The following is a 15,351-nucleotide window of genomic DNA, read 5'->3' on the forward strand; positions in this document are numbered from 1 at the left end:
GGAAGATGGAGGTTCACCGTATCTGTTCTGCCTGTGTAACGTTTCACCAAAGTAGAGTGACGTTGCCTGAAACCACTATGTATTTGCCTCTGTATTGGGCAGAAGAGAACCTCAAGTGTACTACCTCCTACCCTTTGTACCTAAGTTTATTCTTAAGTAAAGAGAACTTTGCTTTCATAAATGTATCTAGCTTCCGTACACTGGGGACAAATGGGTCTGATGCCGTACAGAGCGGGACCAGCCTTAATATGAAGGTGTTGCCACATTACCACCACACACACATAGAGTGCCCAGTTTTTTATAGTGTGTCAGGGTGATAATGAACCAGAACTTGCCCATGGGTACCGCTTTTAGGCATGTTACACAGCAATTCTATCAGGCACCTGGCTGCTCAAGTTACTTCAGTTGACCCCATTCACTCGTATGTATCGTACACCCATCACAAAGCTGGTTGAGTCGATATGCAAGTGTTATATTGGGGTGGCCAATCAGAGGCAAGTAGCTCCTGCGTATGACGTCAGCTGCTGAAGCGCTGATAGCGGAAGCTACGCCATCGCTCGCGATGGTTACCGGATACACATATCTGAGGACTACAAGAGCTAGGAGGCCGCCAAGGGAACGGAGGGTAAGGTGAGCATAATATGTGTGTGTATGTTTATGTGTGTGTGTGTGTGTGTGTGTGTGGAATGGCACAATAGGGGACCAGGATGGGACATTGCACAAGTTGTGGAACGAATTGTCTGAATTTCAATTATTTCCTATGGGAAATTTTGCTTAGCTAGATGAGTGACTTGGTTTACAAGCACACTCACAGAATGGATTGTTCTCGTAAACCAAGGTTCCAATGTATTCTACCAGTATTTCACAGGCTTGTCTAAATGTTGTTGAGCAAACATTAAACGCACTTGAACATGCTTTTTGTTCAGCAGTGGAGTCTTGCATGGTGAGTGTGAATACAGGCCATGGAGAGGGAGTGCATTACTTATTGTCTTCTTTGAAGAAATTGTACCTGCTGATTCGAGGTCTCTCTGTAGCTCTCTACAACTGGTGCTTGAGTCTTGGACAACACTTTTGTTAATCCTTTTCACTTCTCTATCTGAAATCTTGCAGGGAGCATATGGCCATTGGTGGTTTATGGTAATGTCATGGTTCGCCTCCCCGTCCACATGGCTAGGGGGCGGAGCCTTCTCTCGGGCCTCACTTCCGGACCCTGGATGCCTTAAAAGCTGACATTTCCAGTGAACCAGCGCCGGCTATAAGCTTAGCACTGCTTTGCCTGTGATTGCTGGTCCTGTGAGTGATATCCTGATCTGTCTGTTCCTGTGTCCCCGTGCACTTGTCTGTATTCCGTCCCCTGGTCGTCCCTCCTGTCCTCTGTCCCCTCTCCTATTTCCCCACTCGGTTGCTTCCTCCGCTACTGACCTTGGCCTGACTTTGACTCCGCTTCTGCTCGTTCCTTTGATCCTGCTTCTGCCCGTACGGTGTTTGACCCAGCCTGCCTGACTATTCCTTGCATGCTCTGCAGCTCTGCTTCTCAGCTGTGCTTTGAGGTAGTGTATGAGAACGCTGTGTATTCACTTCCTGGTTCTCATTGCTCTGTGTAGTGTCTTCTGCTGCAGAGCTCTGGCTCCCTCTGGTGGCAGTATTACAGGTAAAATGATGTTGTTTAAACTTCAACAGTGCTCGATGGAAACTTCAGAAGTTTAGACATTCTCCTGTAACCAATGCCATCAGTATGCTTTTCATCAATGAGGTTGTGATGGTCTTGAGACAGCTCACTGATTTTACTCATCATCAGATGTTTCTTGTATGGCACTTTGGTATGAGACAACTTTTTATAGGCCATCAGTTGAATCAGCTGATACTATTTTTTACTACAGTGGCAGCATTGCTTTCTAGTTATTGATAGATTTTAGCTGGTGTCATGACTTTCCATGGCTTTTTGCACCTCTCTTTCTTCATGTGTACAAAACTTTATCCCTATCTCATTATTACACATCATTTAATTTATGGACATCTATGGTTTGATTTCTTTGTGTGTGTGGATTTGATAGGTTGTTACCAACATCTGGTGAGAAATTCATTTCAATACCACCTTTAGAAATATATTTACTTAGATAATTGGTGACGTGTTCAATACTTATTGCACTTGCTGTATGACATCCACAGTACATAAATGGCACATGTTGGGTGCCTATGTTATGCAGTCTGTATTTACCTCTAACAGCAGCGATCAGAGCTATGGCCTTGTTGGACATGAGACTAAGGGGCACTTTGCATGCTGCGACATCGCAGGCCGATGCTGCGATGCCGAGCGTGATAGTCCCCGCCCCCGTCGCAGCAGCGATATCCTTGTGATAACTGCCGTAGCGAACATTATCGCTACGGCAGCTTCACATGGACTCACCTGTCCTGCAACCGTCGCTCTGGCCGGCGACCCGCCTCCTTATTAAGGGGGCGGGTCGTATGGCGTCACTGCGACGTCACACGGCAGGCGGCCAATAGGAGCGGAGGGGCGGAGATGAGCGGGATGTAAACATCCCGCCCACCTCCTTCCTTCCGCATATCCTACGGAAGCCGCAGTGACGCCGATAGGAGATGTTCCTCGCTCCTGCGACTTCACACACAGCGATGTGTGCTGCCGCAGGAGCGAGGAACAACATCGGACTGTCGCGTCAGCGTAATCATAGATTACGCCGACGCTGCACCAATGATACGATTACAACGCTTTTGCGCTCGTTAATCGTATCATCGAGCCTTTACACACTACGATGTCGCATGCGATGCCGGAAGTACGTCATTTTCAATTTGACCCCACCGACATCGCACCTGCGATGTCGTAGTGTGCAAAGCCCGCCTAAAGGCCACTTTACACGCAGAGATAAGTCTTTGGCAGATCTGTGGTTGCAGTGAAATCATGGACATATTGTACCATTTGTACACAGCCACAAACCTGGCACTGATTGTCCAGAATTTCACTGCAACCACAGATCTACCACAGATCTACCACAGATCTACCACAGATCTACCACAGATCTACCACAGATCTACCACAGATCTACCACAGATCTACCACAGATCTGCCACAGATTTATCTCTGTGTGTAAAGTGGCCTTAAATCTAAAGCAATGAAAAGATGCATTTACACGGTGAAGGGTTCGGAAAACTGACTGCGATCAATGCTGTTTAACCCATAGAAAAAAAAACCATAATAGATTGAATCGACTCTCCATTTCACAATACAAGAACACACACATTTTTTAAAAAAAAGAACATATTTGTCCTTGCCACTTCCAAAAACACCTGGTCAAAATATAAAATTATTTATCCCTTTATGTAAAACATGGGAGTTAAAAAAAAACATAAAAAACCCACAAAAATACCACAATTACTATTGTTCGTTTACTGCTCCTCCCTCTAAAAATATGTGATCAAAAAATCTTATGATATCGAGATGATGCCCACAAAATCTACAGTTTGCCACAAAAACCAAGCCCTCATACTGCCTTGGTGATGGAAATATAAAGAGTTAAGGGTCTTTAAAAATGGTGACAAAATCAATTTTTTACTTTTTTTTTTTACAAAGTTCTGAATTTTTTTAACAGATAAAAAATAATTAAAAAATAAAACTAGTAATGATATTAACCCAATGAATCATGTTGTAAGGTCATTTCACCGTAAAAATAAAACTCAATAAAACAATGGCAGAATTGTTTTTTTAACCTTTTCACTGCACTTGAAAATTTTCCCCTTTTTTCTGTAGATTAGTGATGTTTTTCAAAACTACAACTCATCCTGAAAAAAAAAGTAAAAAAAAAATAAAACTTCATGTGGCTATGTCAAGGAAAAAAAAATATTATTATTAATAATAATAATAATAATAATAATAATAATTATTATTATTGGATGCAGGGAAGGAAAAAACTAAAATGCAAAAAAATGAAGATTGGCTGTGGTAGGAACATGTTATTTCTTGGATACAGAGTTTGAGATGTAATAATAGTTGTGAACATACTGATTTTCTGATTCCACGTGTTTCTCCTTGGTAAAATATTGAAGCCTATACTCACCTCCTCTACTGGTGCCATTCCAGCAGTGACACGGCCTATGGTGCCGGGGCTTACCTGGGGTTGTAAAGTCACGCGAGTCCCACATCCAATCAGTGCTGGCTTCTGTCCTCCCACCTTTGGACCAAACAAGTTAATCAACAGGAAGTGAGCGCTGCAGCTGCCACTCACTTCCTGTTGATTGGTCGTTTGGTCCAAAGGCGGGGACAAGGAAGTCAGTGCTGATTGGATGCTGTGTGACGTCACAACCCGAGATGAGCCCCAGGAACGCCAACATCATTAAAACAGCAACGGTACAGGAGGTGAGTAAAGGCTTTATTATTTTACCTGGGGAAACGTGGAATCAGAAGGGGTTGCAGTAGTAGGGGATGTAACTGTTCATACGCCCAATACAATATAACATACCCCTACCTATAGTCTCAAAAGTACTAAAAACATTGGTAACCAAAAGAACAAAATAAACAGTAGCTGTGCTTATCCGCTGGCACGATGCATAGTAAATGAACTTATGGTTTTAATGTGCAGTTGAGCTAATTTTGTTAATGCAAATTACCCTGTCGCTGTGCGCAGCTTTAATATGCAAAAAGAAAAAAATCCTGTTGCTTGGCAACAGATCCAGTCCCGGTATGTGGATGGTGTTGAAGAGCAATAGGCGGTAATAAATGAATGCCCTTGCAGGAGATGTGACTAAATCTGAGGCAGTGAAAGGATGCAATTACTCGTCTGAAGGGGCGTAAAACCAACAAAGACAAAATACAGTAGGAATGGAAAAGAATGACTTTACAGGTTCAACTATAATGGCAGCAAATTAAGTAGAGGGGGTATTTTGGAACCGTAAAGGTCAGCTTCTTATCCTACATTTTCCTTACTTCTATACACCATTAATTTAAATCTTTAAGATTTTGTGACAAAAATCTGCAGATCCAGAATTTTGCTCTTGTGTGACGTTATACGCAGCGACTTTTTTGGATTCTGGAGAATTCCAGCTGGAATCGGTGTAAAAAAACAAACAATGCACAGCAAGGCCAAAACGAGATTGTTGTGCCAATGTTCCACTTCTTTTAACCACTTCATGGTTCAAAACCTTTGACACAGTTAAAGGGGTTGTCCACTACTTTGACATTGATGGCCTATCCTTAGGATAGGTCTTTAATGTCTGATCGCCCGGGGTCCGACATCCCGCACCCCCACCAATCAGCTGCTCTTGGTGCCGGCGGCGGCAGCAGACAGCCGGAAATGCTCAGTTCCGGAGCGTCTCAGTCTTCTGATAGTGGCCGAGGCCGGGTACTGCACATCTGCCTCCTATTGATTAGAATGAAAGGTGGATGTGCAGTACCCGGTCGTGGCCGCTATCAGAAGATGGAGCAATGTTGGAACTGAGCATTTCCGGCTGCCTGCTGCCACCGCCGGGACAGAGAACAGCTGATTGGCTGGTGTGCGAAGTATCGGACCCCGGCTGATCAAACATTGATGACCTATCCTAAGGCGGGCTTTGCACACTACGTCATCGCAGGTGCGATGTCGGTGGGGTCAAATCGAAAGTGACGCACATCCGGCGTCACTGTCGATATCGTAGTGTGAAAATCCATTTTCATACGATTAACGAGTGCAAAAGCGTCATTATCGTATGATCGGTGTAGGGTCCGACATTTCCATAATTTTGCAGCCGCGACGGTACGATGTTGTTCCTCGTTCCTGCGGCAGCACACATCGCTGTATGTGAAGCCGTAGGAGCGAGGAACATCACCTTACCTGCGTCCCGCCCCTCTGCTTCTATTGGCCGCCTGCCGTGTGAGGTCGCTATGACGCTGCACGACCTGCCCCCTTAGGAAGGAGGTGGGTCGCCGGCCAGAGCGACGTCGCAGGGCAGGTGAGTGCATGTGAAGCTGTCGTAGCGATAATATTCGCTACGGCAGCAATCACAAGATATCGCACCTGCGACGGGGGCGGGGACTATCGCTGCAGCGTCGGTAACACATTGTTACTGATGTTGCAGCGTGCAAAGCCCGCCTAAGGATAGGCCATCAATGTCAAAGTAGTGGACAACCCCTTTAATAGAAGTGACATGCTCATTCTATTCTTGAAAGTATGGGGTAAAGACATTGGCGGCCGCAAAAAGGTGCTGACGAAGACACTTTAGGAAAATGAGTCAAGCCTGGAGCATTTTCGCCTTGGTAAACATAGCGTAGTATTATACATGCTGTGTACACATACCCTTAAGCAAGTCTAAAAAAAACGGGTGCATCTTAAGGATTACTGGCAGCAATTAAAATGCTATACTCTGTCAGCTACACGAGCCCTAATGGCCCCTCGGTACTATGTGGCATCTGTGTCCAACAGCTGAGAAAATGGATCCTGACAGTGAATGTGTTGGCAGAGCATTCTGTCTCTAAAGGCATTCGAAGAGCAGTCAGTTGGTGACACTCATTGCCCAAATTATGCATAGATCCAGTATTTCAGGGAACTTTTGGAAAATTGGGACAAAACTGACCTATCTTTTTAATTGGCTATCAATCTTTAAAATCCATTATGTTTCAGTTTGTCACAACGTTAACTTTGGAAACTACGCGGTCTACTTATAAGATTCAGACAACAGGCACATAAATAGATTAAACCAGCCACAAAGCAAAATGGAGCCTCCTGGCATCTGTATTGGCACTGCAATCCCTACTATATCAACTCTAAACCCTTGTTTATACCACTGTTCCTCTGTTTTAAAAATATCCACGCTACAGGATCACATCACCAGCGAGCTCTAGAGTGGACCTTTTTTTAAATAACCTGTAGAAAAATTACCTTCATTTGCCATAACAAGATAAAATAGTTTTTGGTGCACATATCAGTCTAATATGTCCAAGAAGTGTCGTAATTCTCAGGATCTGTAACTTGCCATCCATGGGTGGATCTTCTTCATGAGCATTCTGTAAGCACTATAGGTGCTGGAACTTTATGCCTTACTTCTGGCATTGTTCAGTGGCTTAACTGCCCTGAACGGAAAACTCTGTTATTCCTAAATTAAGTATGTCAGACAGGAGAGCAGGAGAAGAGATCCAAAGATCCATCACCTATTCCTGTAATCAGTTTCGGCCTCTCTGCGGCTAGAGATGGATTTTATTTGACAACAGAAAGTGGAAAAAAAGTTGTTGCTTTAATTTTTAAATTTCAAATTGGCCAATCGATCACATAACAATTATCTATCAATTGAGATTAAATTGCCTTAAAGTACTCACTATTTTAATATGCAACAATAAGGGTAAAAAAAGAAATACGGGTTTGATGCTGCGCTAGAAACCACAGGAATCCAAGGAGATATAATAAATTACTTTTTCTTTATTTCTGCAGGTCAACGCTTTTCAAAGACATATCCGTCTTCTTCATCAGGACAAAATGAGCATTATTTTGTCCTGATGAAGAAGACGGATATGTCTTTGAAACGCGTTGACCTGCGGAAATAAAGAAAAAGGAATTTATTATACCTCCTTGGATTCCTGTAGTTTTTAGCGCAGGATCAAACCCGTATTTCATTTTTTACCCTTATTGTTGCATTGCTTCTTTTGGGGCTGTTGCTGACCACCATTTAAATACATGTGCATTTAAGGAGTTGTGCCTGACACAACTTCAATAGGTGAGTGTTTCTTGGCACTTCATTTCCAATCCCATACCGGGTAAGACCCTATGCGCGCTTTTCTCTTCCACAGATAAAACTTATTATTTTAATATGGAAACTAGTGCTGTGGAAAGGTTTCCTCCAGTTATAAACTGTAAATGATTTACATAAATTTCTAACTGAAAACACCACATTATGAAAAAAGTTAAAAAATGCAGGTGGTTGTGGTTAAAAAAAAAATCATAATTCATTAAAGGTGCATGTGTTAAGAATTCAGTACATGAATGTGTTAAAACAGATGTGACTTTACCCACCTGCAAAACCAATGGACCATATTCAAATTAACAGTTTATTTTAAATGTTCCACTACTTTAATACGAAATATATCATGTGATATTTTTTGACAAAACACAAGAACAGTTTTGAATATATGATGAATACCATAATCCACCATGAGGCTCATAGACAAAGGGTTTAAAGTTGATTGCATGCTGGAAACCTGTAAAAAATTCCCTCCCCCATTGGCACTACAATGTAGGGGAAAATGGACACAAAAGGTAATGGAAAGGGGAACAAGAAGGAAAGCAAGCACCAGTCCCTTATGTCCTGGGGGACATTGCTCAGCACCATGAGGTGCCAGTTTTGATTCTTGTCATTTGGACAGTGTTTTATATAAGACCTTTGAATAATTATTTAGGTTGGAGGAAGCTCTTTGTATATTATGTCATAGTGAATGTGGACACTGCAATGGAACATGGAAGCTATTGTGATACCTTTTAGTGTTGTCTCATTCTACTATCCTACATTATTGCGATACATTATTTGATTTTGCCCTAATCTGGGGAAGATTTAGTATAGTTTTGGGGTCAATTGTGCCTTTATTTTAGACTGTATTGTTAAAGGGGTTGTCCACTACTTTTATATTGATGGCCTATCCTTAGGATAGGTCATCAATGTCTGGTCCGATACCCTGCACCCCCAACGATCAGCTGTTCTTGGTCCCGGCGGCGACAGCAGGCAGCCAAAAATGCTCAGCTCTGGCGCTGCTCCGTCTTCTCATAGTGGCCAAGGACGGGTACTGCATCTACGCCTCCTATTGATTAAAATGGGAGGCGGAAGTGCAGTACCCGGCAGCGGCCACTATCAGAAGACGGAGCAGTGACGGAGCTGAGCATTTCCAGCTGCTGCCGCTGGGACCGAGAGCAGCTGATCGGCGGGGGGGGGGGTCGGACCCCGGCCGATCACACATTGATGATCTATGCTAAGGATAGCCAATCAATGTAAAAGTAGTAGACAATCCCTTTAAATCTGTGCCATTGTCCTTCACAAAGCATTTTATAATTAATGGTAATATGTGTGGGTTTTGAAGCCCCAAATGGGGCAAGGCATTTTGTTCACAGTTGCCAAAGTCTGTAATTTATTCACTAAACTTGCAGTTTCAAATAATTATTCTAAAATGTAACAATGGCAAATTTCCCCCCTTTAACTCGATAATACAAGCCATGGCAATTAATTACTAGTGATGAGCGAGTACCAAAAAGCTCGGGTGCTCGAGGCTCGGGCCGAGCATCCCAAGATACTCGTGTACTCGGCCCGAGCACCGAGCCCAATGTTATCCTATGGGAGACCCGAGTATTTTTGTGAAATGACCACCGGCAGCATGTAGAAACCCTAAAAATGTCACAAAAGTCTCAGAAGAGTGCTCAAATGACATGGCAACAGCATGGGGAAGACCCCTTGAAGCATTTATCACTCAAAAGTCACAGCTGTGAACAATTTTGTCCGAGTTTTACGCCATTTTTACGGCTCACGAGAAAACCTTCCAAAATGACACCAAAATGAATTTTCATGGCGGAAATGTTAAGGGCACATACCCAATAGTGAGATAGAGCTGGTGTATGTTACTTTTTGAGATTATTACATGAAAGATTTTACGTAAAAACATTGTGTGGCACTCCGATGTCCAAAACTCACGTTTTGTGCTTTTTACTAGCGATGTCGGTCATTTTTTTTTTCATTCTATCTCCCGTCGGTCGGTCTCGCTCTGTCTGTCTCTCTCTGTCTTGTCTGTACCCCTCTCACAGTCTGTCGGTCAGTCTCCACCCTCTCTCATACTTACCGTTCCCCGATCACTGCCGCGGCGCTGCACAGCTGTTCACTAAACTCCGGCGGCTTTTCCTCTTTTGAAAAAGCCGGCCGCTCATTAATCAATCTCGTATTCCCTGCTTTCCTGCTTTTCGGCGCCTATGATTGGTTGCAGTGAGACACGCCCCCACGCTGAGTGACAGGTGTCTCACTGCACCCAAACACAGCAGCCGGTGGGTGTGTGTATACTGTGCAGTGAAATAAATAATTAAATAATTTAAAAAAACGGCGTGCGGTCCCCCCAATTTTAATACCAGCCAGATAAAGCCATACGGCTGAAGGCTGGTATTCTCAGGATGGGGAGCTCCACATTATGGGGAGCCCCCCAGCCTAACAATATCAGTCAGCAGCCACCCAGAATTGCCGCATACATTAGATGCGACAGTTCTGGGACTGTACCCGGCTCTTCCCGATTTACCCTAGTGCGTTGGCAAATCGGGGTAATAAGGAGTTAATGGCAGCCCATAGCTGCCACTAAATCCTAGATTAATCATGTCAGGCGTCTCCCCGAGATTCCTTCCATGATTAATCTGTAAATTACAGTTAAAAAACACACACACCTGAAAAAATCCTTTATTAGAAATAAAAAACACTAACAAAGTCCCTCATCACCAATTTATTAACCCCGACAAACCCTCCATGTCCGGCGAAATCCACAGTCCTCCAGCGTCCCATCCAGCTGTGCTGCATGAAGGTGACAGGAGCTGCAGAATACATCATGGAAGGTATCTCGGGGAGACGCCTGACATGATTAATCTAGCATTTAGTGGCAGCTATGGGCTGCCATTAACTCCTTATTACCCCAATTTGCCAACGCACTAGGGTAAATCGGGAAGAGCCGGGTACAGTCCCAGAACTGTCGCATCTAATGTATGCGGCAATTCTGGCCAGCTGCTGACTGATATTGTTAGGCTGGGGGCTCCCCATAACGTGGGGCTCCCCATCCTGAGAATACCAGCCTTCAGCCGTATGGCTTTATCTGGCTGGTATTAAAATTGGGGGGACCGCACGCAGGTTTTTTTAATTATTTATTTTACTGCACAGTATAGACACGCCCACCGGCTGCTGTGATTGGGTGCAGTGTGACACCTGTCACTCAGCGTGGGGGCGTGTCTCACTGCAACCAATCATAGGCGCCTGTGGGCGGGGAAAGCAGGGAATATGAGATGGCTGTGTGCAGAGCACAGCGCGCCCGCCGGTATAAAGGCTCGGTCACGCTGTGCGGGCCGGCCAATCACTGCAATTCCACAACTAACAGGGCTGTGGCATTGCAGTGGTCTGCCAGCCAATCCCTGCATGAGGGCTGGCTCTCAAAAGAGCGCCAACATGCAGGGATGAAGACCACGAGTACAGCACGAGTATCGCGAAATTACTCGGTACCCGCCGAGTAGCCCGAGTACAGTGATACTCGTGCGAGTACCGAGTAGTGACAAGCATACTCGCTCATCACTATTAATTACATTTCATTCACCATGGTCCTGTCCTTTCAAAGTAGAATTAAGTACCGATTGTTGGGATGAGTTCTGTCTTACTTGTTAACATATGGGTTTGTTAGATTCGTATGTCATCATCTTTTCCATTGTTTGGGTCCATAGGACCCCACTGTTTTGTTCTCATCCTTGATTTGTTACTGTTCTGCTGGAACGTCAATAAAAATAGATTGAACATAAAAGTAGAATTGACGGGAAAACATGACCCGCAACCTCTGCTTGGATTCCAATTCTCCCTCTGTCCCTAATCGGCCATGTCACAAATATTAATTTACCCTTCTGGAGTGTAAGGATATATAACAAATGAGTGGCTGTTATGGGAGAAGATAAGGATTTTATTATCCTTTCTTTAGGAACCAGCAACAGGAGGGTGAGGGAAAGTGGTCCGGCTATTAATCACACATCGCTACCCCCTCTATCTGTCCGCTCAGTCCATAAACTTTGCCTGCAGGCTGTAATAGCATTGACTCATCCTGAACCGCTTCCCAGTGGCTGATTAGTGAAGTGGAATCTGTCTGATCAACTTAATAAGAATTTACCTCTGCACCAAATGATGGAGAATTCATTTGTCCTTTGCATGACTGGATTTTTTTTTTCAATGTCGGCTGATGTCACTTGTAGATCTGCCTCCTATTATCCGATAAGTCCATAAATAGCCCTTTCTATGGGCCTGGTTACGAGTTCGCGAGGGTAACCTCACATTTGATCTACTGTTCCAAAGCCAGAACTTGTATCCATCCCTGTGCCGCCATGCTGAGGGATGACAAGAGCCTTCCGGTGACTTGTTCTGTTTGTAATAATGTAGGCTTCCTGCAGAGGAATAACAGCTTGGAGGAAAGGAGCAGAATCGTCAGCTCTTTCAAGGAGAGACAGTCGTCCAAAAATCTTTTGGTCTGCGAGAATATTGAGACAGAATCCAGGTTCAAACGTACCGAGACGGATTTCTCCAACCTGTACGCCAGAGGTAAGACTCCAACTCTCCGTCCACTTATTGGCTTCTAAAGCTTCTCAATAATGATGGTCAACTTTTTGAACTCTTGACAAATTTTTAAAACTAGCCGTTTGATTGCAAAATGTGGTGGAATTTTAGTACATTAATTTTCAGTATTTTGCATTGTTTGTTCAAAATTATAACTTATTTTCATACTTAATGTACCCTTGTATGAGTAACCGACACACAACATAAAAAAAGTTTAAAAGTTGGGTATAAAAAAGAAGTGTAAAATTTTACATTTTTCTAGAAATATATATATTAAAAAAATGTAAAATATTTTGATTATAAAACACAAGTCTAAAATGTTACATTTTTTTATAAAATAAATATATATAAAAAAAATGTAAAATATTTTTATTACTTAAAACAAGTCTAACAGTTTACAATTTTTTTTATAAAAAAAATATATATATTAAAAAAGTAAAATATTTTTAGTATTAAAAACAAGTCTAAAATGTTACTTTTTTTTTTAGAAAAAAAGTACCGTATATTAAAAAAAGTAAAATATTTTATTATTAAAAACAAGTCTAACATTTTACATTTTTTTATAAAAATATATATATACTAAAAAAATGTAAAATATTTTTATTATTAAAAACAAGTCTAACATTTTACATTTTTTTTATAAAAAAAATATATATATTAAAAAAAGAAAATATTTTTATTATTAAAAAGAAGTCTAAAATTTTACATTTTTAAAAATGTTTATATATATATATATATTATAAAAAATGCAACATTTTACACTAGTTTTTAATAATAAAAATATTTTATTTTTTTCTTAAAAAAAAATAAAAATATATGTATTAAAAAATATATATTACATTAAATATATTTTTTTTTACAATTTTAAACTTGCTTTTCATACCTAACTTTTAAGATTCTTTTATGTTGTGTTCCGGTTACTCATACAAGGGGACATGATATAATATTATAACTGATGAACTGTTTATATATTTTTATTATACAATTGGAGGTATTTCCTAATGAGAGTATCTTACTGTTGTGATTATTTAAAGGGCTACTACAGTTTCAGCAAATAAACTATTAGATCTTTTTTTTTTTATCTACTAAAATTAAAACTTGTCCCAACAAGCTGAAGTCTTGAAAATTGTGATTAATTCAAAATTATACTATAAAATTGTATAACATTATCTGCTGAACCAGTAATACTCTATTAATGCTTCTTTTTACAGTAAACGTAAAAAACACTTTATCATATTACATTAAAAGCATACCTAAAAAAACAAACAGTATAATATGGAGAACAAATACACAGAGAGCTGAGCTACAAACTGCAAGGATTGCAAGTAAGAAACAGTGGGGAATATGTGGTTAATCTACACTTACTGATATACTATAGAAGAGCAGCGTGAAGAAAATCGCACAAATCTACGAGGAGTATAGAGACACCAGGATTATACATTCAGTAGCCAGCAATGAAAAAAAAGCAGTGCACAAATGTAAATATAAATCACAAAATACAGCACAACTTCAACATACATTTCGTTTATAGGGGAAACGCCCCCCCATTTGATAGAAATCACAAGACGCAACACAACTTTTGATTTATGTTTCGCTTATAGCTTACTCATAGGGGCAACTTCCTCATAAGTAAGTTTAGGTGGAACTTTCCCCATGAGGAAGCTATAAGCGAAACATATGGTGTGGTTGTGCTGCATCTTGTTTGTTTTTTTACCTTCATGCACCACTTTTTATGCTTACTGGCTATTCAATGTATACTTTTTACATTTCTACTACACTCCCTGCTTCTTGCTGGGTTTTACTTCTCATTGCCTTTCTACCCGTGTCTGTGTAGATCCCGCTAAAAACAACATCTGCAAAGATTCTGTATGTTCTTCCCTTGCTTGGGTTCTTTGTTTTCCTACCACACTTCAAAGACATATTGATAGGAAATTTAGATTGTGAGCCCAATGGAGGACAGCAACAATAATGTCTGTAAAGTGATGCAGAATATGATACTGCTATATAAGTGAGTAGAATAATTATCTAAATTAACTACATACTCAGACTGTATATTATACTCTTCCATGTAGTTTGCAGCTCATGTGTTTCCATATTATACTGGTTTTTATGTATAATAATGTTATAGAATTTAGTTTACGTTTACCAATGTATGGTGTGCAATATTTGTAGGAGTTTACCATTAAAGAGCGGAAATGAGATGCGTCTTATCGGGGAAATAACAGCCACGATCCAGCACTATTGTATGGGAAGAAATCGTGGTTAATACTAGGCTGCTGTGAGTTGGATGAAACAATGCGTTATCAAAAACTAGTGGTTTATTCAGTCTGCGCGTTTCGAAGTTGCTGACTTCTTCATCAGGACCTTAGCCACATCATAGTTTTAGCTAAAGTCCTGATGAAGAAGTCGGAGACTTCGAAACGTGTAGACTGAATAAATCGCTAGTTTTTGCTAACACATGGTTTCATCATCCCTCTGACAGCAGCCCAGCGGTTACCACAATGTATTCTCATACAATAGAAGTTTACCATTGTAATGTGCGCTGCTTAATAATACATTTATTCGAAAGCTCTAATTTATGTAAGTTGGCAATTCTTTTAGTCACAATTTTGTGAAATTTACTCACACACTCCCCTGTATGCTAACCATAGTCCTGACATCTTTTTATTACCGGCACATGACGTTTCAGGTAGGATAGATAGATAGCTATGACTCCTCTGGACCCCACAATACTGGAGCAAATGCAATTTGTATATACAGTTGAAACCAGAGGTTTCCATCCACTCTCTATAAAGACACATCTGCAGGTTTTACTCACTATCTGTCATGAAATCAGAATAAATCTTTCCCGTTTTAGGTCAATTAGGAACCAAAATTACCGTATTTCTATTTGCCAAATGCCAGAATAATGAGAAAGAGAGAGAATATTTAAAGGCATTTTATTACTTCCTGCAAAGTCAAAAGTTTCCATCCATTTCATTAGTATTTGGTGCCATTGCCCTTACACTGTATGACTTGGGTGAAACGTTTTGGATCTCCTTCCACAAGCTTCTCATAATAGTT

At 41.2% G+C, this 15,351-nt stretch overlaps 1 protein-coding gene across 2 annotated transcripts in view; it reads left to right on the forward strand.

Moving 5' to 3' along the window:
• The window catches only part of GAD1 (glutamate decarboxylase 1), a 130,128-nt gene that overhangs the window by 45,036 nt on the left and 69,741 nt on the right, over nucleotides 1-15,351 (forward strand). For both annotated transcript variants that reach the window (XM_075317315.1, XM_075317316.1), the window contains exon 4: nucleotides 12,115-12,273. In XM_075317315.1, coding sequence (XP_075173430.1) covers nucleotides 12,115-12,273 — 159 coding nt within the window. The remainder of the gene's footprint in view (nucleotides 1-12,114; nucleotides 12,274-15,351) is intronic.

This window comes from Anomaloglossus baeobatrachus, chromosome 7 (genome assembly GCF_048569485.1).
Source record: "Anomaloglossus baeobatrachus isolate aAnoBae1 chromosome 7, aAnoBae1.hap1, whole genome shotgun sequence".
Taxonomy (NCBI): domain Eukaryota; kingdom Metazoa; phylum Chordata; class Amphibia; order Anura; family Aromobatidae; genus Anomaloglossus; species Anomaloglossus baeobatrachus.